The sequence below is a fragment of the Perca flavescens genome, chromosome 7, assembly GCF_004354835.1.
Source record: "Perca flavescens isolate YP-PL-M2 chromosome 7, PFLA_1.0, whole genome shotgun sequence".
NCBI classification, from domain to species: Eukaryota; Metazoa; Chordata; class Actinopteri; order Perciformes; family Percidae; genus Perca; species Perca flavescens.
This window is the reverse complement of record NC_041337.1, coordinates 28498185-28524878: the sequence shown is the minus strand read 5'-3', so window position 1 is coordinate 28524878 and position 26694 is coordinate 28498185. Positions and strand designations below refer to the sequence as shown.

General features: G+C 40.5%; 1 protein-coding gene across 1 annotated transcript; it reads right to left on the bottom strand.

The window, feature by feature from the left end:
* Positions 1-809: 809 nt before the first annotated feature.
* Positions 810-26386, bottom strand: LOC114558848 (potassium voltage-gated channel subfamily KQT member 2). Its single transcript, XM_075447434.1, is given in 12 exon segments — positions 810-900; positions 1009-1089; positions 4438-4467; positions 5665-5759; positions 6337-6435; positions 6541-6636; positions 9907-10017; positions 10197-10322; positions 11973-12148; positions 12557-12683; positions 12772-12862; positions 26088-26386. Coding segments are annotated over 11 exon segments (1269 nt in total). The 3' UTR covers positions 810-900; positions 1009-1070.
* Between the last annotated feature and the right edge of the window lie 308 nt (positions 26387-26694).

The following is a 26694-nucleotide window of genomic DNA, read 5'->3' as shown; positions in this document are numbered from 1 at the left end:
TAAATATGAAGTTAGAGCAAAACGTTGTTGTTTTACATGCTAGAACTGCACAGTGCTCAGTTTCTGTTCAGATTAAAAACAAACAAGCTATTATCAGTGAACTTTACAGGTGCTAGTGGGTGGATTTTGTTACCTTTTGGACAAAGCCAGGCTAGCTGTTTACCCCTGCTTCCATGCTCTATGCTAAGCTATGCTAACCATCTCCTGGCTGTAGCTTCATTTTTCCCCATACAGACATGAGTGATATTGATCTTCTCATCTAACTCTCAGCAAGAAAGTGAATAAGCGGATTTCCCAAAAATGTCGAGCTATTCCTTTTAACAGCTGCCAACTGTTTAAAGTGTTCCATGAAGATTTAAATAATGTTTCCAAATAGTGGTAGTAGGGCTGTCCTTCTAACACTCATTATTCTGTACTGTGTGGAGTTTCCTCACCCTCTGAGTTTTGGCGTGAGGTGCTGCCCCGGACTCTGAAGGAGTGCTTCGGCCCTCGGTTCTTCTCAGTGAAGCTCCAGGTTTTGGCGACTTTGCTGGGACTCGGCTCAGCCCCGTCCTCTGCCCCTGGAGACTGGATTTTCCCCTTGGCCATGGGAGCCTTGGAAGGACTGGGAAACACCTTGTCCTTCAGGCTAGCCTTTCGACTACAGACAGCAAATCATGAGAAGGGAAATGTAACCAAGTTTTTATAGTATCACTCAATTAAAGTACACAACTATCTGTAACTAAATGTCTTCATCCTACTGCTTTGTTGTTTTAAGTGTAAGCTTTGGAATTTGTCTAATTCAGCACTAATGTGATAATAAATCTTACCTCAGAAGAAATGCAAAATGGGCAATGTCCTACAGCAGAAGGAGCCATGTCCACATACGAGCATTCAGTAGGTCAGACAAGCAGCAGGAAGCTACAAGCAAGCATGCATGGGAAGCAAAGTGACACTGCACGTCTCAAAAAGAAAGCTGTGATCTCACTGTATGCAAAAAGTGAACACAAATCATGCAAAATAATTCACCATCATACTGTATGCTCCACCTCATACACGGGAATCGTTCAAAGGAAACACACTGTTGATACTCAGCAATATGCACCTTGCCTGCTGAACAGAAGTTTTTAAGTGCTGATTAGGCAAAAAGGCAGCAAGCAAATAAACTGCATAAAGACATTACTAAACAGAAACCATAAATCAACTGTGACAGGGCGGTAAACAAGGATGTAGGTTTGACATTTTTTTTTCTTTTAGAGTAAAAGGTAAAAGGTGTGCAAAAAAAGTCAGATTCTATTTTTCATTAAGTGAAATGTTATCTAAAAAAGGTCCTTATTCTGTGATTCCTCTACCTTTACTTAAAGTGAGGGAAGAGCAGAGGTGGGAATGGAAGGAGACACACAGACTTGCAGTGCAGTTGTTAGTAGGCCTAACTGTACAGCAACTATACCTAATAGCTCTCGGACAGCACCCGCAAAGTCTGTCTTTGTGTGCATTTTCATTACTGGAGTGGTGGGCAGTAGAGGAGACACAAAAAGATAAAGTAGCAGTGGATACAGTCACAAAAACAGCAGTGTGTGCCAGATTGTGATGCCAGTAACACGTTATTGTAACTATCATTTATAATTCATTTGCAACCAGTTTCATATCATATCATAAATGAACACACGTAGAATGAATTTAAACGCATGCCAGTATCTTTATAATGATGTTTTAGGGCTGATTTTTATACTATGGATAACCTCAATGCATCACTAGGGACATTTAGGGAATCATTTCAATCATTTTGGCTTTGTTGATGCATATGGCATACATTTTGGCAAGGATGTGAGTTTTTAATTTTTTCAAATTTTGTAAGTTCAACGTCAGCTGCTAATAAGTCTAATAAACTTTGTAGCCAAAATACAGACACTCAGACCATCTTCCAAAATGCAAAGCTTGTATCCAAATGAATTATGCTTGAACCTGCATGGCATTTTAGCTGATTTACCATGGGCAATGTCCAGTGTGATTTAGGTTCTCCCACAATACCGAAACTAATCTGCATGTGAATAGAGATGCAAATACGGGGGGTTGGGTTTGTGAAAAGTTTGGTAATGTGAAAAGTTTTAGATTTGATATAATTCATGTAATTTTAAAAATCACATATTAATTGTCAGTGGACACATTGGAAATGATAAGGCTTCTGTCAATATTTTTGCTATTCATGCTTGTATGATTAAAAACTTGTGAAGCTATTAGTCTAAATACATGACAAATTTATTCTAATCCTGCTTGACCCCAGAAGGTTAAGGACAGAAATGTCCCCATCGAAACCCATGAAAACCACAATTGTTTAGCTCCAATGGCCATTACAGCATAAAATCATAAATTTTATTACATCAGGCTTTCAATCTAGAGTCCTGGCTTCAAAATTGTAGTTTTTCCACATGACTGATCGAGTTTCTTATGTTTACAATACATGCTATTTTCCTGGTTTCCACAGTTATTGCTGCTGTATTATGGAGCACTGCAGTGTTTAGTGCAATGCATCAAAATCCATGTTCTGGCTAATGATTGATATATGCTAGACTGTGAAAAAAATCTAAATCTAAATTCCATCTAGCATTTAGCATACAGAAAATAATGAAATGTTAGGTTTTTCTTCATAACAATTCATATCCATCAACAACTGTACGTCCCATACCATACCGGTAAATCACGGAGTCCCTCAAGGTTCAGTGCTAGGTCCTCTTCTGTTTATCCTGTATATGCTTCCCCTTGGACTTATCATTCAAAATCACAGACTCAAATTTCACAGTTACGCAGACGACACACAACTAGATCCATCACTCCTGCCACAGTATCAACCATCACAAAATGCCTCTCTGCAATAAAAACCTGGATGACTGCCAATTTCCTTAAACTCCACTACAACAAATCTGAAATCATCATCATTGGTCCAAAATCACTACTCGCCTCCTCCCAAGATTTCGCTCTCTCCATTGCTGGACATACAGTCAACACCTCACTCCAGATCCGAAATCTTGGTATCATTTTTGACCCCACACTCACTTTTAAGCCCCATATCCGTCATATCACCAAAACTGCCTTTTTCCACCTACGTAACATTGCTCGTCTTCGCCCCTACCCCTCGACATCATCTGCTGAAACTCTCATCCATGCATTCATTACATCAAGACTTGACTACTGCAACAGCCTCCTATATGGTCTCCCTTCATCTGTCTTACAAAAACTGCAATACGATCAAAACTCTGCTGCTCGCCTCCTCACCCACACCGGTTCAAGACAACACATCACCCCTGTCCTTCAACAGCTTCACTGGCTCCCTGTACAACAGCGCATCCATTACAAAGTTCTTCTCACCACCTACAAAGCTCTCAATAATCTGGCCCCTCCGTATCTCACAGACCTCTTACAGCACCATCGCCCCTCCAGATGCCTTCGCTCAGCAGACTTAAACCTCCTCAAACCCATCACCAAATCAACCCACCGAACTCTGGGGGACCAAGCCTTTGCAATAGCTGCCCCCACCCTCTGGAACTCACTCCCCATCCACATCAGAACCTTGGACTCGCTGAACACCTATAAAAAACTACTCAAAACTCACTTGTTTCAATTGGCCTATCCATAATTTACTTATCTTGTTTGTTTGTTTGTTTGTTTGTTTGTTTGTTTGTTTCATTCTTTCTTTCTTTCTTTTGTTTGTAAAGCGTCTTTGAGTTCCATGTAAAGCGCTATATAAAACTTATGTATTAATATTATTATTATAATAACAACAATGGCATTATGTAAACAAATTTGCATTCAAAGGGTTAAAATTCTTTTGGTAGTGATGATCAGGACTGGTGTTGGTTAATAGATTTAAATCAGTGAAAGTGGAAATTAATATAAATGTATCATTTTATAGCAGTTTTTTTACGTGGGCAGCTTTGTCCTCTAAGGACATCAAAACAACTTTGTTAAAGGGATGCACAAGGGTTAAACACAAAATATGCAAATGGTTTATAAAGGACTAAGTCATGATAAAGTGTTACTACATTGTCAATAATTACACTTGTTTCTTTTGTCAAAAACAATGTGATCCAAATCAAGCAAGTCTCTTAAAGTGTTTAAAATCACTTTTTCCAGAGGTGATGCTGAAAGCCAGAGTATCAAAGACCAGCTTATTGGTGAATATTTAAGAAAGTGGGAAGGAGGCCAAAGGGAGCTGATCTTTGAGCACCATGTGAGCAAATGCAGCATGACCATTCTTGAAGGAGGTGCTTAAACACACAGCCACATCAATCTCTGGACTTACTCCAACACACACACACACACACACACACACACACACACACAGAGTGGGCTACTGTACACACACTCCCCCAAGAAGAGTGCCTCAGCAGCAACTAAGAGCAGATTTGAAGAGAAGCCAAAGGGAGGTGAAGAAGGATAAAAACCTATCAGATCACAGACCTGGGAGAGGTTTCTGTTTGAGACTCCTTCCTGTGAGGACAGAAGACACCAACTGTTACACGGTGTTACACTGTATGTCATTATCAACATTGCTCCATATTGTTAGGGTTGAGCTGGATTAGCACTGTAAAATGTACCAAGAAATATTAAGTCAATCTGCTGGATGGTAAAAGCTGTGCTGCTGCAAATTCAAATCATATATAAGACGAGACAAAAAATATTACATATGATGTGATTTTCTTTTGGCCACTTGGGGGCAGCGGAAAAAAAGCTGTGAACACAACACTGAAATATGTCCACCATTTAAATCTGTACAGACAAAATGTTTTGGATTTCTATTTAGCAGAATTTAAATGATGGCATTTGTTTAACTTTGCCCAATAAACATAAAGTTGAGAAAAAATAGAAATATGTTCACCTTTTATGGCGAACTTGTTAGCAAACAGTTGCCTATTTGCACATGCAGCAGATACTGAGCAATATACGAAATCCAAACACTCCACTATGTTCACCAGCTAGTTAGCTGTGTCTGTCTGACGATTGGTGCTGACCAGGTAGTGTACAGTGGGTTTATCTAACTTTTTGCTAAAAATAAAATGTCAAAACTGTGTTATGAGTGTGAACTTAAGCAGTAAAGTTACAGGCCCGAAAACCCAAACAATGAAAAACGCTATGAAGCTCCGTAGAGCTGAGATGAACTGTGTCAAGTGATAAATAGCTGTGGGTTTGTCACTATGAGTGACCTCTTTCACATTACACAAATCTATTCCATCCATTGTTATTATAAACGTATTGATCATAACTGCTTTAAAGCTACAGCAGGGTGAAATGTTTGACATATTTTAGTCCAATAAAGTTGATATGGCAGAAACGGAGCAACATTTAGCAATAGCATTCATTTGGAGTCATGTTTCTGGCATCATTAAACATTAAAAATGAAATTGATGATATGAAATTTAAATGGGTCTTTAGCTTGCTACATGCTCCACTTTGTTCATTTGTGTTTTGATGGATGCCTTGCTAATATAATCATTAGATGAGTGTAGCTTTAACATGGATTGTAAATTTTTATTTTTTCAAATCTGTCTTTTGAATTCCAAGAATATTGCTCATCTTTTATACTCATTATCATCATCATCACTTTTATCCACACTATCAGCATCTTGACATCCTCATGATCATAAGATCCTCATCAGCTTTGTCACTCTCACTGTCATGTTTATATACCTGAATGACTTGCCCTTCAGATTCCTCAGTAGGTCCAGCTGATTCAAAGGTGGAATAAGTCTGGCAAAAGACAAAGGGCATTTCTGTCAAGTCACCTTCAACAACTCAGTGTTGAAAGATTAAAGCTCGCCGCCAGGCACTTTAAAGCTAATTCCATTTACTTTGACAGTTATTTATTCTGATGGTCATCACCTTTCCACCCCAAATTCCTACTGGAATGAAACATGAGGTCATTTACAAATAGAACAGACAAGCAGCAATCTTCTACTTCTAGGGCAGAATTCTGCACCGTGAAATATTTGCTGATTCATACAGTTGGACAGCAAAATAAGTGGTTAATTCAACAAAGTAGACACTGGCAGTGGTTGTCTTTTGAACAGCATTTCAAAATAGGTTTTGGTGTCACTGCCAAGTCACCAGCTCCCCTTCACTGTAAAATTACACTTATTAAAGCAGAAAGTGAAAAGTCACACCAGGGTGTGATTCTGCACAACAGATCAGTAGTATCTGATTCAACAAGGGAGTTTGGAATACAATAAGATGACTCTGTAGGTTCAGTTTTTCACTTAGCGTCCCAGTTTTAAGAGAGATGGCAGAATGTGATATGGAAAAACAGTTGTATGTATTGGAAATGCTGATCAATGTACGGCATTATTCAGACAGTTGTATCACTTACCGGTACATTGGGATAGCTACAGTCTGCTCATAAAAATCCCAAGTGTACAGCAGATCTGTACGGGAAAGGTTTGTAGCATAAAACCTCCAAGCACCCTAGATGGAAATAAAAATTATGTATTTTTTGTACTTTTTGTCAGGAGCACAAAACAGATGTTATCTCTGTTTGATAAATCTGTACATGGTGTTGTTATGTTATACCTGGATAAGGCCTGCTGCAGGGTTACGTCTCTTCTCAAAATGTTTCTGCCTGTGTTGTTCTTGGACTTTGAGGGCAAAGCCAGAACCCAGGATGCCCTATACAGAGTCAGTGTGACACAGAGAGCCCATAAAGTGATCAGTTACCTTTCATGACCTCTACTGGCCAGGAGTTGGAATTGCAACAACTCCTACAACACCTTGTGGAACAGAGACCAGTAAGCAGATCCAACAAAAAGATCTAGTAAATACATAATATCTCAGATTTGATATCTGCAAAAGCCCTGAGGTGGTAGAAATCTGAGAGAAAAATGCTGATTTCCTCCACACACATCAGAAGTCAGTGTAGCAAAAGTAATGACCGTTTCCTGAGTGCTGACACAGCAATCCAGTTTTATGTGCGCTAGACTGATCAGGTCTTAGCTGCTTTCTTAAAGCTTACTCATTAAGAGTGCTTTTTTTCTGATTGACAAAATCATAAAAGAATCGTAAAAGTATTTATGTGGCTGAGGTGCACCTATCATATAAAGTACTGCACATCATTATACAACATATTTTACAGCAGACATTTCTTAACAAAGGGAGCACATGAGTAATTACCAACATGACTGCATTGTGTTTAGGTGCTCCAGGTTCAGCAGGGCCTTTTTGTGTGTGTGTGTGTGTGTGTGTGTGTGTGTGTGTGTGTGTGTGTGTGTGTGTGTGTGTGTGTGTGTGTGTGTGTGTGTGTGTGTGTGTGTGTTCACTGACACTGTTAAAGCGTAACTCTTGCCAAAATGCAACCAAGGGTCTTTTTGTGAATGTACCCGAGTCAAACCTTCGTTTGGAAGTGGAAGCGCCACTTTTAAGATTTACCGTATTTTTGTTTCTTCGGTCAAATGGCATCTTGAATGGGAGTGCTAGGGACACTTTTATGCTAGCCTAAAAATAGCTATTTTTAAAACACTAAGAAGGCTCGACACAACATGAAACTTTGCTCGAAGTATCACCAGGGGCTCTACACCTTAATGAAAGCATTAACAACATTGTTTGTGTACCCAGAGTTTACTAAAAAGAAAGGTTTTTAACAACTCACCGTAGCTCTTGTTGTTTTCCGGCCGCAGCAATTTATCGATTTCCGAATGCAACGTAACCGGGAGGAGAGTAAAGACGGAAAGCTCCTAAAGCTTAGTTCCATATAAATGCACGGAAAATTTGTTGTTTTGTCGTTAGTGAAAAACAATATTGACCTTGTAGTTGAAAAAGGAGCCTCATATAAGAATGACATTTCCTCCTATGGAGTTCAGTCATTTGCATTCGGATATCGACTCGTTTTGATTGCCGAGGTGGTAGCGGCCGGAAACAACAAGAGCTACTGTGAGTTGTTCAAAACCTTTCTTTTTAGTAAACTCTGGGTACACAAACAATGTTCTCAATGCTTTTGTTAAGGTGTAGAGCCCCTGGTGATACTTCGAGCAAAGTTTCATGTTGTGTCGAGCCTTCTTAGTGTTTTAAAAATAGCTATTTTGAGGCTAGCATAAAAGTGCCCCTATCACTCCCATTCAAAATTTGAACGAAAAAAGAAAATACGGTAAATCTTAAAGGTGGCGCTTCTGTCCTAAATATGCTTTTAAATGAAAGTTTGACTTGGGTACATTCACAAAAAGACCCTGGGTTGCATTTTGGCGAGAGTTACGCTTTAAAGGTAACCGAGCCATGATCGTTTGTGTTATTGGTTCCACCTGTGCTTTCCCTGCCAGGACAACTCAAAATGTCGGCTGTGAAAAAGGTCTATTACTGCTCTTTGTATAAGCACCACATATTAGGCTACATGTAATAATTCATTTTCATTCTTCACTGCTTTATTTGTTACAAATAATAATCGGAGTGTCTATTTGCACCCCCGGTACGAATAGCCACGGCCACACAGCTGAGCTATTGTGACGTATGTGCACCGAAATCATGGCGGAAGTTCATCTTCCATGACCGCAGAAACTGGCATATTAGGAAAGTTTTGTCTCTAAAGTTTATAACAATTGAATTTCTAGCGGAAAATGGATACTACAGTTGCGCTTTCTGCCTTCAGTGAAAGCATACAACCGTTAGTTTGTTAGTTAGTACGATAGGTTAGTACCTATTTTTTGTATATAGTATGGTTACCTAGCAACCGCGGCTTGAAGACACCAAGTGGTAAACAGTTGTTCAACATTCTGTAAGAACTGTTAGGTGGGTGGTTAGAACCCTGAGCTTTGGTCTGGGAGTCTGGAGTTTGATTCCCCAGTGAGGTGAGGTGATTGGTTTGGTTTAACTGTCTCAATTTTTTTGCAGGGTGGTAGGGGAAGACTCATGAATATGCCTGCTCTAGTTGGGTTGGTTAGGTTTAGGCAAGAGAAGTGGGATTGGTTATGGTTGTGGTAAGAATGTCAGGGCGATAATATTCTAAAAAGGTGTAATACATGAGTAGTATGGATAACTGTGTGTAAATGCACAGGGGTACAAATAGCATACATTGATATTTGTACCAGATGGGGTATTAATAGAACACATTGCTGTGTGCACCGGCAGGGTACGAATAGCATTCATTTCCAATTTCACCAGGGTACGAATAACATTAATTCTAATTGCACCAGGGTACGAATAGCACTTCTAATTGCACCAGGGTACAAATAGCATACACTGCTAATTGTACCAGAGGTGCAAATAGCCTCACCCAATAATAATATAGGCCTACCTCTTACATTTTAAAGCAGCATTTATTTATTTTTTTGGCCACTTGGTTGCGGCGCAACCAGTTGTGAAAACAACACTGAGACATTACCTTATTGATGTTGTGCTAACCAACAGTTGCCTGAACTTTTAGCATTAGCATTGGCATTAGCATTAGTATTCGGAGTCATGTTTTGGGTGATCCGATGAATGTAAATTCTCCACATAAGAATAATAATTAGTGCATCTTTGAGGAAATAATCTGCTATGTTTACTCTCAAGCATAGACCAATGACAACTATATAAACCAAGTTTTCACATCTGCTGGTCCAAATTTTCACAGTCTGTGGGGTCTTTCACGGTAAAACGTGACGTAATTAATGTTCTGATTGTTTGGAATAAACATAAAGAAAACTGAGTAGTTATAAGTTAAACAGATAACAGACACAGCGACATCTATAGAAATTCAAGCTTTAACAATAAAAGAAATCCAAGAATACGTGACAAAACTGGACACACTCTTTTTTAGGGAACGTGGAGAGCAGTAACACTGCGTCAGTGAGTGCTTGAACACCATGATAGACCAAATGAACACAAACAAGGCTCTTACAAATCAGCACTTTAAGCTTAATCTTTCGGCAACGACACTGGGTCAAAGTACTGCTGACGAGCCCTTGTACTTACAGCAGGAAGAGCAAAGAAGGCTACCCCGATCATACTGAATGTGGCTGCCAGCAAGCGTCCATTCCACGTCTTGGGAACTTTATCACCATATCCAATGGTCGTGAGAGTGATCTGATGAAAACATCAATTTAAGTCACATACTTCATTTAAGTGGTGTGGTAAAGGTTTGTAGATTTTTTTAAATAGAAAATACAAGGAAACTGAAATGGGGGGAAATGGGGGAAGGAAAATGAGTATCATAACATCACAGGATGCTATTCTAGGTCTCAGGTCTCTTGGTTAAGTCTTACCAGTCCCCACCAAAGAGCGTCAGCATAGGTCTCAAACTCCTCATTTGACTCCTTTTCCACAGAGTAGACCAGGAATGAAGCCAGGATGAGACACAGGAAACCTATGTACCACGCTGTGATGAGCTCCTACAGGGAAAACCAGTACAATGAGCATCAGGGAATCTAAAGTAATAAATTGTAATCTAGGATGCCTTGCAAAGTGGTGACGTAACCCCTGTAAATTGGTAAAAATGGCCCTTCTGTAATAATATTGGACGTGATTGTGTGAGTCACATGCCCTCTGTGGCAAACCAAGTACTTCATAGACGCCTTTATTTCCCTCGACAGACGCCACACACCCGCCCTTCCTACCTCTCACCACATCTTACACAAACACACACAGTCGCTCATTTTTCACAGCTTATTAGTGCCATCTAATAATTGTATTTCAAAGCTCATTAAAATAAAACAAAGAAAAAAATGTCCTCACCATGACAGAATTACTTGGAAGAGACACGACTGGAAACAGTGTGTCCCTGAAGTAGCACATTGGAAAATAAAGCACTTGTAATTTCAACTGCGATGGTTTAATTCCCCATGTGAAGATGTCTACCATTAGACTAGAATACTAGATGTAAACTTGTGCAGAGGCCTTAAACCTGGTACCCTCTATTTGTACCTGATCATCTTGTTGACTAAGTACTCAGTTCTTCATGTGGCCAAAGGCTAGCAAAATATAGTGACATACTGTATTGTATGGGTGATGCTATGATTCCAGGGAAAGATAGTCTCGCTTTGCCAGACCCTCCTCCACAGCGCCGCATGCTCTGCTTTATTGCCATTTCTTTAAACCAATCACAATCGTCTTGGGTGGCGCTAAGCACCGGGAAAAGCCACGGTGCCTCTGAAAATAGCCTCAGGAAGGAACTTGTTTTGGTGGAACGTGTATGTTCAAAAGTTTTAGTCGTGCAAAAGAACACTCAGATTGGACAGATAGTCTAGCTAGCTGTCTGGATTTACCCTGCAGAGATTTGAGGAGCAGTTAACCATAGTCCTCATAAATCCATCAGAGTTGAAAATTCCAACGCAAACAAAACAGAAGGTAACGGACATCCGGCTTAAAAGAGTGAAATCCGGAATATCCCAAGGCAACGAAGCAATCCCAGAAGTAGAACATCATGGATATAGACTAAAGGAAAGAGAATGCTGTGAAATGATAAAGGTTGTGACATGATGTATTGGCAGCTTGATGAACAAGTCACAAAGAAGGCAGCAGTCCATGACATTATTTCCACTGGGGATGGCTGGGACATCTCCCCCCTCACTTATCAAAGTCCTGTTATTGCCCTGGGGTTTTGCCTCTCGATCTGCCTTAGCTTATTTATAGAGATTGTTAAGGCTGTATGCAGCTTACGAGGAAGACTACAGATATAACTCAAGGTAGAAAAAAGTATTTTCACTTGTATGTTTTCTAGGTAAAAAAATGTACTTCTAAAAAGATGTTGGAAGTGGACATTAATCAAAGAGAAGGCAGTAAAGGATCATTTAAAGTAATCATTTATCATATCAGGTCATTTTTATACCCACCACCATTATTATTTAAAGCATAGTAACTAATTTCATTTAAATCTTTTAGTTGAAAAGCCTGTGACTTCATTGGATATTTCGGTGTGATAATTTTACAGCCGTGCACACCACATATGGCTGGCTAATTACAGAAACTCTCTGATCACAAAATTGAGAAAGGTATTTCAACTCCTTGTGAACCTCTACAGAAAAATAACAAAATGATGTAACCTTGCTGTGGGCATAAACTACAGATCCGAGCAGCTTCCAGGTTCCTCCCCGTCGGTCCATACGCAGCATGCGCAGGATCTGCAGGAATCTCAGACTCCTGATGGCCGAGGTGGCAAAAACATTGCCCTGAGATCCAGCTGCCAGTACGGATACTGAGGCTATCAGCACCATGATGTCTGGAGAAAGAGCAAAACACAATCAAAGAACTAAACACACTCTGGGAAGCAGGGGAAGCGAGAGATAGCATCCTTAATCAAATCAGACTGAATTTACAGCACTTTACTGTGTGCAACGATGATCGATTTTTTTGTAATTCAAAAGTTATTCCAAGTACTTAGTCAAATAGTATTTAAAGTGTCAAATTTTCTTTACTTTAGTACTTTTCTTTTACTTTTGCATAACCTCGAGGCAACGGATATGATGAAAAACAAAAAAGAGAAAGCATAACAAAGTTATCTTATATTCGCTCAGACCCTCCAGCATTTGAAAAAGGAAGAGATGGAAAAACAGAATTAAATTGTCTGTTTTGTTCCTCAGAGAGAGCAAGGTGAGAGAAATGACATCCAGTGACCCTGTTATCTCACCTATAACACAGAAAGGCTTTCTGGCAAATTTTAGCCTCCCTCTCCATCCTCTGTATCGACAGCAGCAGCCGGCAGCCCATATCCTTATAATGTACTCCACCCCAAACACCACGATGGTCACAATTTCCTGTGGAACAAACCAAACTGGTGAAGTTAACCCTGTGACATGAATGTATATGGAGAAATAGGTTTACAGCAAATTAAATGATACCTACCAGGATGTACAAGGCACTTTCTGAGCTATTTTTGAACTCTTTGATGGTGGCAAAGACTGAAAGTATGAGACAGGAGAAGACCAAGAGGAAGCTGGAAGAGATAGGAGTACAAACAGTAATTGCTTTTTTATTCTGAGGTCACAGTTCCATTTGTCAAATCCTGTTTTAGATACAGGAAGTTCAATATGTTCAGTTGAAACTGACTGGAGAAACATATGGATATAGCATCTGTGATGTCAGTGAAAGGTTTCTGAGGCGCTGTGTTTGTGTGTTTACTGCTCACTGCCATGCTTGTGTCAAGCTGTCCAGAAAACACAACAAAATACATACCTATGTCTTAAGATTCCAAGAATGGAACAGTTCAATATCTAGAAGAAAAATAACTTATTTGAATAGCTGTATCTTAAAGGGTCAATTCACCCAAAAGAAAACCTTAGAAGTGTGTAGATATGCATAATTTAATTATAGGTGCTGAGGTTTTTATTTTATTCACCTCTGAAACATGTGCTGTCACTCCAATACAATGGAGATGAACATGCATTCAAAGAATTACATTTGAATAACTGAACAGCATTATGTCTTTCAGAAACAATGTCCCAGTTCACCTGGATAAACCACAGACCTTTGTCAACAGTTATCATTGGTGCAATTTCTAATTATATACTGTATATCAATACTATATTGCAGATACCATTACAGAAGAACCAACAATTTATGGTATTTCCACATCAGATTTAGTATTCAGCTGTGGTGATGGTTGTGATAATATACCACAATGACCGATTGCCATCTGCTAATCAATTTCTGAAACCTAAGTGGGTACAGTTGGAGACTGAATGAATCATTAGAGCTGCAGAGCCTGGGTGGTGCCTTCATTAGTGGAACAAAACAAGCCAAACTGCATAAACAGCTGCAGCTCAGTTAGGATAAGTAAATAAGTAGGGGCGGAGGGGCGCCCTTGAGCAAGACACCGAACCCTCAACTGCTCGGGGCGCCAGTCTGTCTATGGGCAGCCCCCTCGCTCTGAAATTTCTCCAATGCATGTGTATGTGGATGTATAATAAAATAACAAAACAGAGTCAAACAAATACATTTCCCCAAGAGGGATTAATAAAGTATACAGTATTTATGTTTTATTTTATTTAGTGAGTAAATACAGTAATAAAGAAAACCTGAAAGAAGAATTGAAGGCAAGCAAGCAGATAACATTAGGTAAATGTTCATTTGAACACAGATTTTTCTTGAAATGAATTTAAAGGTGCACTATGACTTCCTGCATGGTTTCAGCGCGATTTCATTTTTGTCTCAAATCGTAGCCATCTCTCCTTGATCCGCTAGCTGCCTGCCCCCTGAAAACACTGTGAAATAGCCTGGTCGTAAACGTCAAAGAAACACTAGGGGCACAGGCTGTGCACCAAAATACAACAAACCACGTTCCAGCCAATCATGCGCACTAACCCCCACCTCCTCCCCCAACTATCTTGCCAATCACCGAACGTGGTTTGTTGTATTTTGCCCCTAGTGTTTGTTTGACGTTTAAGACCCTTGTGTTTAAGACCAAGCTTTTTCACAGTGTTTTCAGGGGGCAGGCAGCTAGCGGATCAAGGAGAGATGCCTACGATTTGAGACAAAAATGAAATTGCGCTGAAACCATGCAGGAACTCATAGTGCACCTTTAATACATTTTGGTAAGTTAAAATTCCACATATGAAACTTTAAGTGACCATTTGCACATATGTTTGCACAACAGTACACGAAATCCAATCACCTGGGAGTGTAAAACATGGGAGTTGCATCTTATCCGACAGAGAAAGTGTATTTACTGGCTGTCAGTCAGCTGTCTTCACTGGAGTTACTAAAATGTATTACCTCCTCCTTACTGTACAGTCTAAACAGCAATATCAGTCTTCTGTTAAAGTCATTAGTGATGTTTGTCACAAATCTTTTCAATATAGTATAGGAGTTAATCTCAGAGGTTAATACACTAGTCTTTGTTAAGACTGGGACAAAACCATAGAACAAACATCTTCAAAAACAGGTAGAAATAAGTTGAAAGAGCTATAAAACAATGGTTCTTTCAGATAATAATAGTAAAGCAATGGTAGATGGTTTTAAGTAGACTGATGTGTTTCGGAAGAAAATCAATTCTGCAGCCAAGACTGGCAGAGACCATCAGGTGAGCGCTTTATTGGATGGAAGATAACATGTGATTTGAACAGGAAGAGGAATGGCAGGGCTCGACCTAAGGGACTTTCTGAAGAAAAGATCTACTGGAAGGAATCCAAAGCAGAACTAATGGAGAGTGCCTGGTGAAACCCAATACTGGGACAATACAGGATTTTAAGACGCAGGCACAACTAACATTAATCATAGTAGAGATACTGTGGAATGATCTGAGCGCACAAGATCAGGTATAACACATTAGAGCTCAGACTTCACTAAAGTGAAGTCATTTACCAATATAAAGTATGAGATAAGGGAGAGTGGCCTGATGAATGAGATAAACCAGGTTTGAATAAAGCTGGAGTAGGCAGATAGCAAAAAAAAACTATTAATACCATTATATATATATATATATATATATATATATATATATATATATATATATATATGTAGTGGTACTCGTTATATATGCAGTTATATAGCGGCAAGTCTACGAGAATGACCATCCTGTTTTCCTTGTAAAAGCAAATGGCCGCTTCCTGGACAATAAACTAGAATACATTTTTACACAATTTTATTCCTATATGTACAGTACTGCACTGCATATGGATGGATAACAATAAAGTATCTCTTATCTAATAGTTTAGCCCTTAATTAGCTGCAGCCCTAACCTACAGTTTTTAGAACTTTCACCAAATGTGCTCACACATCTGCATTTGTAGAACAGCCAATAGAAACACTCTCTCTCTTTGAAATGGCCTATGATTGGCCAAAGTCTCCCATAACAGGTAAAACAGAGCCAAGGAGGAAACGCAGACGTTTAGTTTTCTCTCAGACCATATGAATTACAATATGCTGAAATATAATTATGGATAATAAAGTGCCTGCCCCAGCTTCAAGGAAAACTTACATCTGAGATGTTACACTGAGCAGGACACATGACATAGTGACAGGAAAACTGGGCAATCATCATTTATAAAGATGGAAAACTATAGGGTGTGTGTTATGAGGAACATGTTAGGAATACCTATTTACACATCCAGCAGACACAAAGCAACTTTATCTGGAGTCGTGTTTCTTTCCACTTGATGAACGAAGTCCAGTATTCACTCTCCTATTAGCTCTGTTTTGGTCTCCATCAGCTCCAGAGACAGGTAGCATACAGCTGCCTGCTACAGCTTAAAATAAAGTTGATGAGAGCAGAGGTTCCAGACCCTCAACACTCTGTAGAGCTGAGGGAAAGAGGGAAGAGTTGGGTCATAAGTCTCCGTGTGTTCGTCACCACCAGTGACGCTGTTCCATTACACCTAGTCATTTCATCCATTATTAATATAAGAAGTATTGATTTGTACAGCTTTAAAAGTGTAGAAGAGAGCCGTCATGGCAAAATGTCACAGAGGGCCTGGAAAGAGCTAACACCAGCCCACACACACACACACACACACACACTGGAAGCTGGAATTCTACAGTCCAAGAACAATTATTCTCTGCACCATCTTTCAACACAACTGCCCTGGACTGAATCTTGTAACATGTCACATAATCAAAGCAAGGATTACATTTAGCACAGCACTTTTCATCAAATCATTCCATATCAGTTTAAGCAAGAGCCAAATGGAAAGGTAACAATCTAGGCTGTGATTTTGTTACAGCTTAAATTAATTCAGCTTGATATGTCAGTAGAAATGATTTGCTCCGACAATGATCTGTTCATCAGTTCAGAAGCAAGAAGCCAACGCTTAACTCTGAAAATACAAATGCAATAAGATACATTTCTTTCCAGTCTTAATCCTGATATAGTTTACTGGGGGCCCATTGACTGCCTCTGAACTTTCCTGTCGAGGAAGCTTTTAACACAAATTCATCATTCCTTGAGTAAATTTAGAGTGAATCTGGCTACGCATGTGATTTTTCGCATGATCTACCCTGACACACAAGTTTATCCAAGCTTTAACTTTCCATCATGCTTCATCTAGCCGTCATCCATCCTCATCAAGGACACTCATCAATCCTCCATGGGTTCCCTTTTTTATACCAGAACTGCAGCTCACCTGACTTTCCTTTCCCTGCAGCTGCAGTTTCTGTTTGGTGTATCAAACTCTTGGCAAAGGCTGCTGGCTGTCAGCCAATCAGAATGAAGCGGCAGAGATCAATGCTATGTGGCAATGGTAAAGTCCATGGAAGAGCTCATTCTTTACTATATTCTTTATTATTCTTCATCAGAGACATGAACAACAAAAAGACAAATGAGCTTTTAACACATTCAGCTGCACAAGTTGTGTTCATTTTATGTGTTAGGTTGAGGTCATTCTCTCTTACATCTACAGCATATGTGTGTTTTTGGCGTCTCATACATCATTGATGGCTACAGCATTCAATACTTGCTTGGTAAAAGTGAGCTCTTCTTGCACTGAGAAAGCTTCTATTACATTCTGCAGCTTTCTGTATAGTTTGGATTATTAAATGTATGCAAACTGTTGAATGGCATCTCTGGTACATTGGAATTGCAGTCAGTATAGATTTTGTCAGTTTAAACCAATAACACTGTATTATTTATAGCAAGGTTTAGCTTTCTTCTATTCCAGGTCACTCTACTTTTTCTGACAGGTTGAGGGGCGGGCTAGAAGGGGGGCACGGGGTGGCTACCGCCCCCCAAGAAATATGATCGCCACCCCCCCAGGTGCCGCAATCCCCAAAATCCATTGGGCTAGAGTGCTAACCTAAATCCAAAATTCTGATACCATGGAACCAGCACTGGAATTGTTTTTTTGGTTTGTTTAAAGGCAGACTAAGCCTATAGACACACACACACACACACACACACACACACACACAACTAACCAAAAACTGACAACATTTCTTGCCATTTTTGCCAACAAATTGTGATAAAACAATAAGCTCAGAGACAGGTGATTTACAAGAACGAAAGTCAACACAAACTGAGATAAGTATCTTCACAAGCTATTCTTTAACATTTTGCCAGCACTGCAGCCCATGATTAAAGTTAAATAAATTACATTTGGAGGTTGGTTTAAGAAAGTGGTATAATTATTTTTACATGGGAACAGCCATATGTTATGTCCTTACGTGCCTGCCTGGTGGATGTTTCACTGCAGGAATTTACTGTCACTATAAATGAATATATGTAGAGGTTCCTCGTAAAAAATCAAAAGTAATAGCACAAATGTACTTTAAACCCGAGTATATGAAAGGTCACTGTAATAATAATCAACCAAAGAAAGAGAGAGAGAATACATTTGATTAAAATAAGACTAAACTACTTGCCTGTGGCTTTCCAAACTAGTGCCCCAAACTACATGCTCATTTGCTGTTTCCATATCTAGTAAAATTTCACCTGTTTTGCCCTTGTTTCTTGCTCTTTTGTCTTTCTTTCTCATTTGCTCAATGTACCAGCCTTGGCACAATAACAATAGTTATTTGTAATAAATATATGTTCTTCAACATATGGTTGCCTTATGCGTCATATTTTTTTGGTCGGGTCATATCCTTTCTACATCTAGACATCTTACACATGTAAGAATGAATCAGCTCTTTCCAATAAGAACATAACACTAAAATATTCATCAAACTAACCAGGTTAAGCAAAAAGCCCTAAGAAGGACCAGTCATGGGGTTAGGGGGTAATAGACAAATACTGTATTTACTGTAGTCTATTTAAAGATAGTGTTGCTGCTAATAGGTTTAGTCTACATGCTTATTCTTACAGTATGTGTGTTTGAAAAAATAATATTCACAGTGCTTAGGGCCCACAAAAGTCTAGAGCTGAGGGCCAACCCTGAAAGGTTGTCATTTATCATATACCAGGAATGGTAAAAACACAAATTCTTTTCTCCCTTTTTAGCATGCATTTAATGCCATAATGATCACCTTCATCACCTCCTGCTGCAAAAGCAAAAGTGCAAATGACATGTGCACACTTTGTCACTGTGTTACATTTTATTTACAGATTCACTGAAATAAGCTTCGAACAGATTTTGAGCTCAAAGGGAATCAAATGCTTCCTCTTTAGGCACCAGCTTTTCCCAAGTGCAGAAAAAACATTTCATTGTGACAACCCTGAGATGTCTGGTGTTCCTGTCTTTTTCACCGTAGCCATGAGGCTTATGTAGGTCAGTCAGCCAAGGAGTCTTCACATCTTGTCACTTACAGCACTTTGACTTGTCACATTGACTTGTCTTTTCACCATTTGAAGACCAACATTTTTTTATGTATAGGCTACTGAAAACACATCCATAATGAGGACTTCTTGGTTAGAATTTACAAGTCTACATTAATCATGCTGATACCGTAAGAAAGTGTTGCTATCACTTGTAGTCAGTTTCATTCAAAAGATGCACTATGAGACTGCACAAAATCTGTTCTACTGTACATGTTTACACAGATTTTCTTCCAGTAATAAGGTCCATGTAGTCCCTTACTACTGAAATGAAATGTGTACAAAGAAGCTGGCTCACTGCAAGTCTAATTGGACATCAGTTTATGCAAATGTCTTGACCCAACCTCGCCAAGCTCATCAGTACTTATTAGTGAGGAAGACACTTGCTGATAAAGGAGAGGGGGCAGAACCTGCCTCCTGAAGCAGTCAAACAATTAGCTCCTGAAGCTATGCTTCCCTTTACCATCAGCAAAGTCAAGCTGCAACAGATCCATTTATACCTCTCCATCATATTGGCTGTGGATACACAAAGCAGTTTGTGGTTCTGAGAAAGTCTGGGTGAGACACATGTTCAAATATGCACGAGGTCTGGTCAGGAGAGTACAATGAGATCTCAAGACAAGAGCATGTCAAGATGTAATTTACTTTATGACTGCAACATGTCTGAAACAAACTGTGCAATGTGTGCTATGTGCCAATTTTAAATTAAGGAAATAGCTCAACCTTTTGGGAAAAATTCACCCTACTTACAGTACAGAACAGGTATGGGAGTGATATCAATCTTCTCCTCTAACTCTCTGCAAGAAAGCAAAGGGGGGGATATATATCCAAAATGTTGAACTATTCCTTTCATTAATTGTGCAACATTTTAATCAATATCTTAAGCCAGGGACCCAAAATAAACTAACACTGTTAAAGATCCCATGGCATGAATATTTCACTTTATGAGGTTTTTTAACATTAATATGCATTCCCCCAGCCTGCCTATGGTCCCCCAGCGGCTAGAAATGGTGATAGGTGTAAACCAAGCCCTGGGTATCCTGCTCTGCCTTTGAGAAATGAAAACTCAGATGGGCCGATCTGGAATCTTCTCCTTATGAGGTCATAAGGAGTAAGGTTACCTTCCCTTTCTCTGCTTTGCCCGCCCAGAGAATTTGGCCCACCCATGAGAGAGAGACATCATGGCTTTCAAATGAGCAAAGTGGAAGTTGGTCAAGGCCACACCCCCACCCTCCACCTTGCCCCCCCCTCTCTCCTCCTCAATAGCTACAGACACAGATATGGCACATACTAAGGAAAGCTCATTGTGGGACTGGCTCTAGTGGCTGTAATTCTGCACCAAGGCTGAATTTTGGGAAAGAGACTTCAGATACAGTATTAGGGGACCACTAAGGTCTATATAAAAGAGACTTCAGATACAGTATTAGGGGACCACTAAGGTCTATATAAAAGAGACTTCAGATACAGTATTAGGGGACCACTAAGGTCTATATAAAAGCATCCAAAGAAGACCATGTCATGGGACCTTTAAGTTTCCAGATTTGTTATTACATTACGGTTACTAAATAGTTTTCATTCTATTGACATATCAATAGAAGGATCAGTTGTAGATAGATAGATGTTTCAACTACTGATAATGTAACATTCTGATACCACATGCGCACACACACACACACACACACACACACACACACACACACACACACACACACACACACACACACACACACACACACACACACAGTACATAGAGCTCATCACATTCACTCTTGCAGGATGACAAACGGCCACGGGCAGAAACACACACACATCTACTTGTTTCCAGAGAAGTCCAGACAACATCAGTAGGAACGTGACTATTGATCACTCAAGTTGAGGGGGCTGCTGTTGGGAGCAGAAAAACCTGCCTTTCCTCCTGAGCTGCAGATAAAGAAATATTGATTTGCCCCGATCAGCACAACATTGCCTACCCAGACATACTTATCACACTAAATTTAGAGTTTTACTAACCAAATAGTGCCATGTGCTAGCACTGCGGTGTCCACTGTGTGGGCTCCTCAGGTGATGTTTGAGGGTTGTGATGACTCTCTCGTCTTGTGTAAATGCATACATTAGTGACCCTGCTAGTGTATCTGTGATCAGCTATCTGCTCAGTGTAATTAGAAGACATTTTTATTTGGTGTGATATTGAATATGACCCCCAAGATATAACATCGTCATGTGAACTGTGTCAAGTCAAGATTCAGAGAAAGTAGACAAAGTACCCTTTCATGGGTGAAAAAAAAAGATAAAGCAGACGATGGATCCCTTTTCCAGTATGGATCCCAATGGATGTAGAATATACCAAGTAGACAAATGTAGCAATAGTAAAATTACAGAAATACAATTCAATTCTAAACAAAAACAAAGCAAAATTGAAATGAGTAAAAATATAATATATTTTTATGCTACATCAGAGGCTGGCCAAATAGTGTTTTAGCCATGCTACATGCTAGGCAACACTTTAGTAAATTTAGATTTGATTGATCATTTTTATACCAGCAATAACTGATCTTTTTGGCCACTTGGGCCAGCAGAAACAGGCTGTAAACACATCTGACATATTATCACCTTTTACAGGCAAACTTGTACAGTGTAGGTCGAGGTCATCTTCTTTTGATCTGAACAACCCTAGCGCTTGAATGCTACGCAGAGAAAGAAAGCCAAGAAAGCAAGTGGAATTCATAATAATGTGTCTCTGCACTGTCATTGCAGACAGGCAACGACTGTAACGGAACTGTAGTGGCACTTTATAACTATATATAGTTTTGATACTTTTACAGTATTTATATAGCACCTCGACCTGCTTCATAATCAAAAACATGGAAATCTCACTTTTTACATTATGGGACTTTAACTCAAGTTTGCTAACATGCAAATCTAAAATGGGTTGGTCTGAAGAAGCTAGGTGTGGTTTGGGCGTAACGTGCAATAAACCAATCAGAGCGTCATCTCACATTCCCTTTAAGAGCAGGCGTGCTTGTTCCATGGCGGTATGCTATTATAATGGCGGATTTGTCTGGCACACGCCAGCGGGAGCTGTCCGAGATGCGGCAAAGTAATAAATGCCCGTCTTGGCCGGGTGGCGATGTTGCTGCGGCCTCTCGGGCGCATCTCCTCAAGTCTGGAGAGGATTGCTACAGCCATGGAGCGTGGGCCTCCAAACGCACCACCTGCACCTGTTGTGCCCCTTCCTCCTCCCCCCACTCCATCTCCATCCACCCATCAGGAGCGCATCGCGCATCTCCACTCCCGGACCAGAATCCGCCGGAGTGTCCAATCCCACCGTAGTTCAACATCACGTCTCCTTAAGTCCTCTAATATTTCCTCATTTATGTCATCAGCACATCCATGATTCATGGAAATGTTGTGTAAAACACAACAAGCCACAAAGAATGCTGCGACTTTTTGAGGACTGTACTATAAAGTGCCTCCTGATCTATCCAAACACCTGAAGCACATTTTCAGTAATATTTTCCTTTGTAATTATGCATGGTTTGCAAAAATGGGAACTGCTGCGTCCGTTTAGATGAGAGAAGTGTATGCGCATTGTGCACACGCTACATTATGGCCAAGCATTCGCCCCTAAAATAGCATCTGAATAACGCGCTATACTGACTTTAGACTAGCGCCACTGACTTTAGACCAGGTTTTTCCTGGTCAGTGGCGGAATTGTTTTCTGAAACTGCAAAATAGCTCCAGGGAACGTTTGCGCCGGAACACGCCTCCTTTTTTCGCTGAACCGCCAACGGGGGGCGCAAAATCATTCCCTAATTTACCGACGTGCGTCTGTGGTGGGAAAAGTCCGCTGTGCGTCGGGTGCAAAATAGGAATGATACATGCGTCGGTGTACAAAGGCAATTGCGCTGGGTGCAAGATAGGGCCCTTAGTGTGTAGAATTGAGCAAGGGTGCATTCTCGGGTCAACATCATGAGAGACAAAATATAAAAATATGCTAAGAGCTTTTTAGGGCTTTTCATCAATATAGCAGTGGGAACACAATTTGTTCCTAGCAATAACCTAACTACAGGACTCAATTCAAATGTTCTTCTACTTCCACCTCCCATAAGACACCCTTTTCCCCAAAACAGACCACTCTATCACATCTCAGCAGCTTGGCAGAGAGCAACTGTCTGCTACTGCCCTCACCTTATTTCTTCACCAGTTTGTCTTTAGCTGGTCAGCTCAGCAGAATAGCAAATAACTGGAACATGTCCTCAATCTGTCTCTCTGAATCACTATAAGAAAGTTTAACAGAACATTCATTTTGTTTTCACTGATCGATCACTTTCTAAACTCTTTGTTTGCCCTCCTCTCTTTGCCAACTTTTCAGTATTAGCCCTTTGTTCCACTTTGGTGCAGAACTGACACACTTTGTCATCTAACAGCTGCAGAGGGCTTTCAATTTTTTCACACAGCTGGTGCATCCTGCAAGAGGACATGCAGTAATGAGGCTCCTATTGAAGCCAAATCAGTGAAGATATCAGAGCCCTGATTTCTGTAACAGTGCAGGAACATACCTTTGCTTGCATAGATTCGTATAGGGTGCCGACCTGTAGCTAGAGACAAGAACCTGACAAAGTACAAGCCTTTTTTTGCAAACTGCCAAATTGTCCCTCCTTACAGAATATATTTGAACAAAGAGACACACTATAACTGTTTTGACAGCAGGCTGTTCAAAGAAGCCTTTGGTGTAAAAGGTATTTCACAATTTTCCCTTTCACTAATAAGAATCCAAAATGTTTAGCAAGACAGAGAGCACACTGGTCTCTGGTCACACATATCGATCTTTCACACATGCATTACATACTAGACTGAGGAGCAAAACACCTGCCTAAGATTTCAGGAGGACACCCCTCAAAAAGAAACAGCCCTTCTCTGAGCACGAGCACATTTTGCAATGCTCTTTGTCACCTCAAGGCAGCGATGTCATTTTGTTTGCCAAATGCTGTCTTTTGGAGCAGAGATAAGTAGAAGAATGAAAGAGGAGGGGAAAGATTTCAAAGTCAGCACATGATCGTTTTATAAATCAGCTTGCTGGAAGTAAAAAGAGTTGGGAGATTAAATGAAGTGTGGTGGCTATGAATAATGTATAGAACAGACAAATGGAAAAGAGGCAGAGTCATGGTTACTTTGCGCAGATGTTCCTTTGCAGGCTGGATGGCATAGTGTAAACTTTGTAAACCAATCAGATTTCTTTATATAAGGGTAGAGTTGTATACTAACTTACAACATGCGATCCACAGGATTCAGATTTAAGGCAGCACAAATGCTACTGACCCTGCTCTAACTAGGTTGCTTAGTTTATTTGCATTCAGCCAGGAAGTTAGCACCACCTCCTAAGAGTGACATTGGTCCATGAAGACCAAAGCAAAGCCACACTAATGGTAAAGAAGGCTTTTTAGTTAGCTGTTATAGTATTCAGTTAATATTTCAAAGTACCCAGAGGGCCTCTCTCTCTCTGTGTGTGTGTGTGTGTGTGTGTGTGTGTGTGTGTGTGTGTGTGTGTGTGTGTGTGTGTGTGTGTGTGTGTGTGTGTGTGTGTGTGTGTGTGTTTTCACATTAAAGGCTTACTTTCTGGGCAACCAGCCGTCTCTGGGGAGTCGATATGCGGTGCACAGTGAATTTCTTAATGCTGTGGCGTTTAACTCCTCACTACCAAGCATACATTATCAGTGAATAGGAAAGATTCAGGCATGGTTGGATGGCAAACTACTAACAACAGCCACCATTTCATTTGGAGAATGGAGCTGACGTGTAGGCTAAATATCTTATACCTTAATAGCATGCACAAAACTACTGCAAGTTACATGTGGGAAAAGACAAGTCCATTAATTTTACACATAAAGGTCAGTATACTAGTAATTGGGAGTTCTACTTGGCTCCGCCAATCAGTTAAATAATGTCTTCTGGGACTCTGGAGTTTTATCAACTCTGAGAAAATAAAATTATAGATGACAACACATTTTTAACAGAAAGTCTGCATGTCCGACATGGAGTTTAAATGATGCGGGTGATTATGAGGCAGGGAGGGTTGCCATAGGTTGAATTTATGGGAAATGTAGAATCCAAGTGTGGATATCTTGGTCTCTGCTGCACCGATTCTGACCATTCTCTATTGTCAGTCTCTTAGCCCAACCAACTTAATGGAAGTGCCTCAGATTGATGCAGTACCCCTTTTAAGTGTAAGAATTATGGAATATGTAGCCTCAAAATGTTGTCATTGGTTGTTGCTTGCCTTAATGCTGACCGCTATCCAGAGAGTCACAGATCACCAACCTATTTAATTTATGATGCCATACTGGAGTCTGACAATGTTTGTCTTCAACCCAGACCTCACACACAAAGGCGAGGCATCATGTTCCAACTACACTGGTTCTGACTACAAGAAGCTCACAGACTGTTGTATCTGCCTGCACAGAGATACTGTATGTACAGTCCACATCACTGTGCAGAGCTGGACTGCAACGGTAATTAGTCAAAGTACTGACGCGGCGCGGAGCTGTCCACGGACCGCGGTGCTGAAACCGACTGCTGCCTGCCGCAACACATGAGAACTCCAGTCAATGAAAAACAATATTGTGTAAGATATGAGCACATGCCGTACATATCCTGTAGGCATGTCCTGAATCAGCATAATTCCATCAGTCAATATGACACAAGCATGAGTTGCAAAAGGCAGCATTAAGAGTTAAAGCAGGAGTTATGCAGGTGAAGCGATACCCCTCCTATAATCGGGCCATAGCAGCTTGGCAGCATAACGCTTAACCCTTCAATGCGCTATCTGAACATCATACAAGCAAAACGACACACAAAACCCGCAAAATTCCATAACATCTCCTCCGAAATCATGACACAGCAACAGCGGTGCATCCTTATAGTAAAAGGCCATGATGACATAATCAACATGCTTGTTTGAAGCCCGAACATCACTTACACATAAGCGTGGTAGATGAACGCCCATCCCCGCGGTCTTTCCAGCGCGTTATAGAGAAAATTCTGTAGTTTTCGATAGCTGGCATTTTTCTTCGACGGTCTGGGTCTCCCGGCGGAGATGCTGGACCTCGGTCTGCAGAGGATGCTGTTCCGCTTGGTGCTTTCCGAACCCGCAATGAGCAGCGCTCCATCCCTGTTGGATTCAGGAGCGCCGGGGTCCAATCCAACAAAGCCGACTTTGTGCTTTTTCTCTCCGGCTTGAGTTGGGTAAACCCCGCCGTTGAGAGATTTCTGCACCATTCTAAAGTCGAGACGACTCTAACGAGGAGTTGTCCGTGCCTTTGCCGCGGGGATGCATCACCGGTGCTGAGGGGTGTGTGCTGGTGGTGGTGGTGGTGAATGCAGTCGGGGTCGGTCCCCCTAGAAAACCAATTGCAATAATCATGCGAAACTGCACAGTGTATGCTTTTACATTAGCCCCTTCCGGCCATTTGACAGACACAACACGGAGGGAAACGCACATGATTTTCACTCCAGTCTAATCACGTTGGCCATCAGCACTTTAGAGACGATCTGCAATCATTTAATGGCCCAGCAATGACTTAACA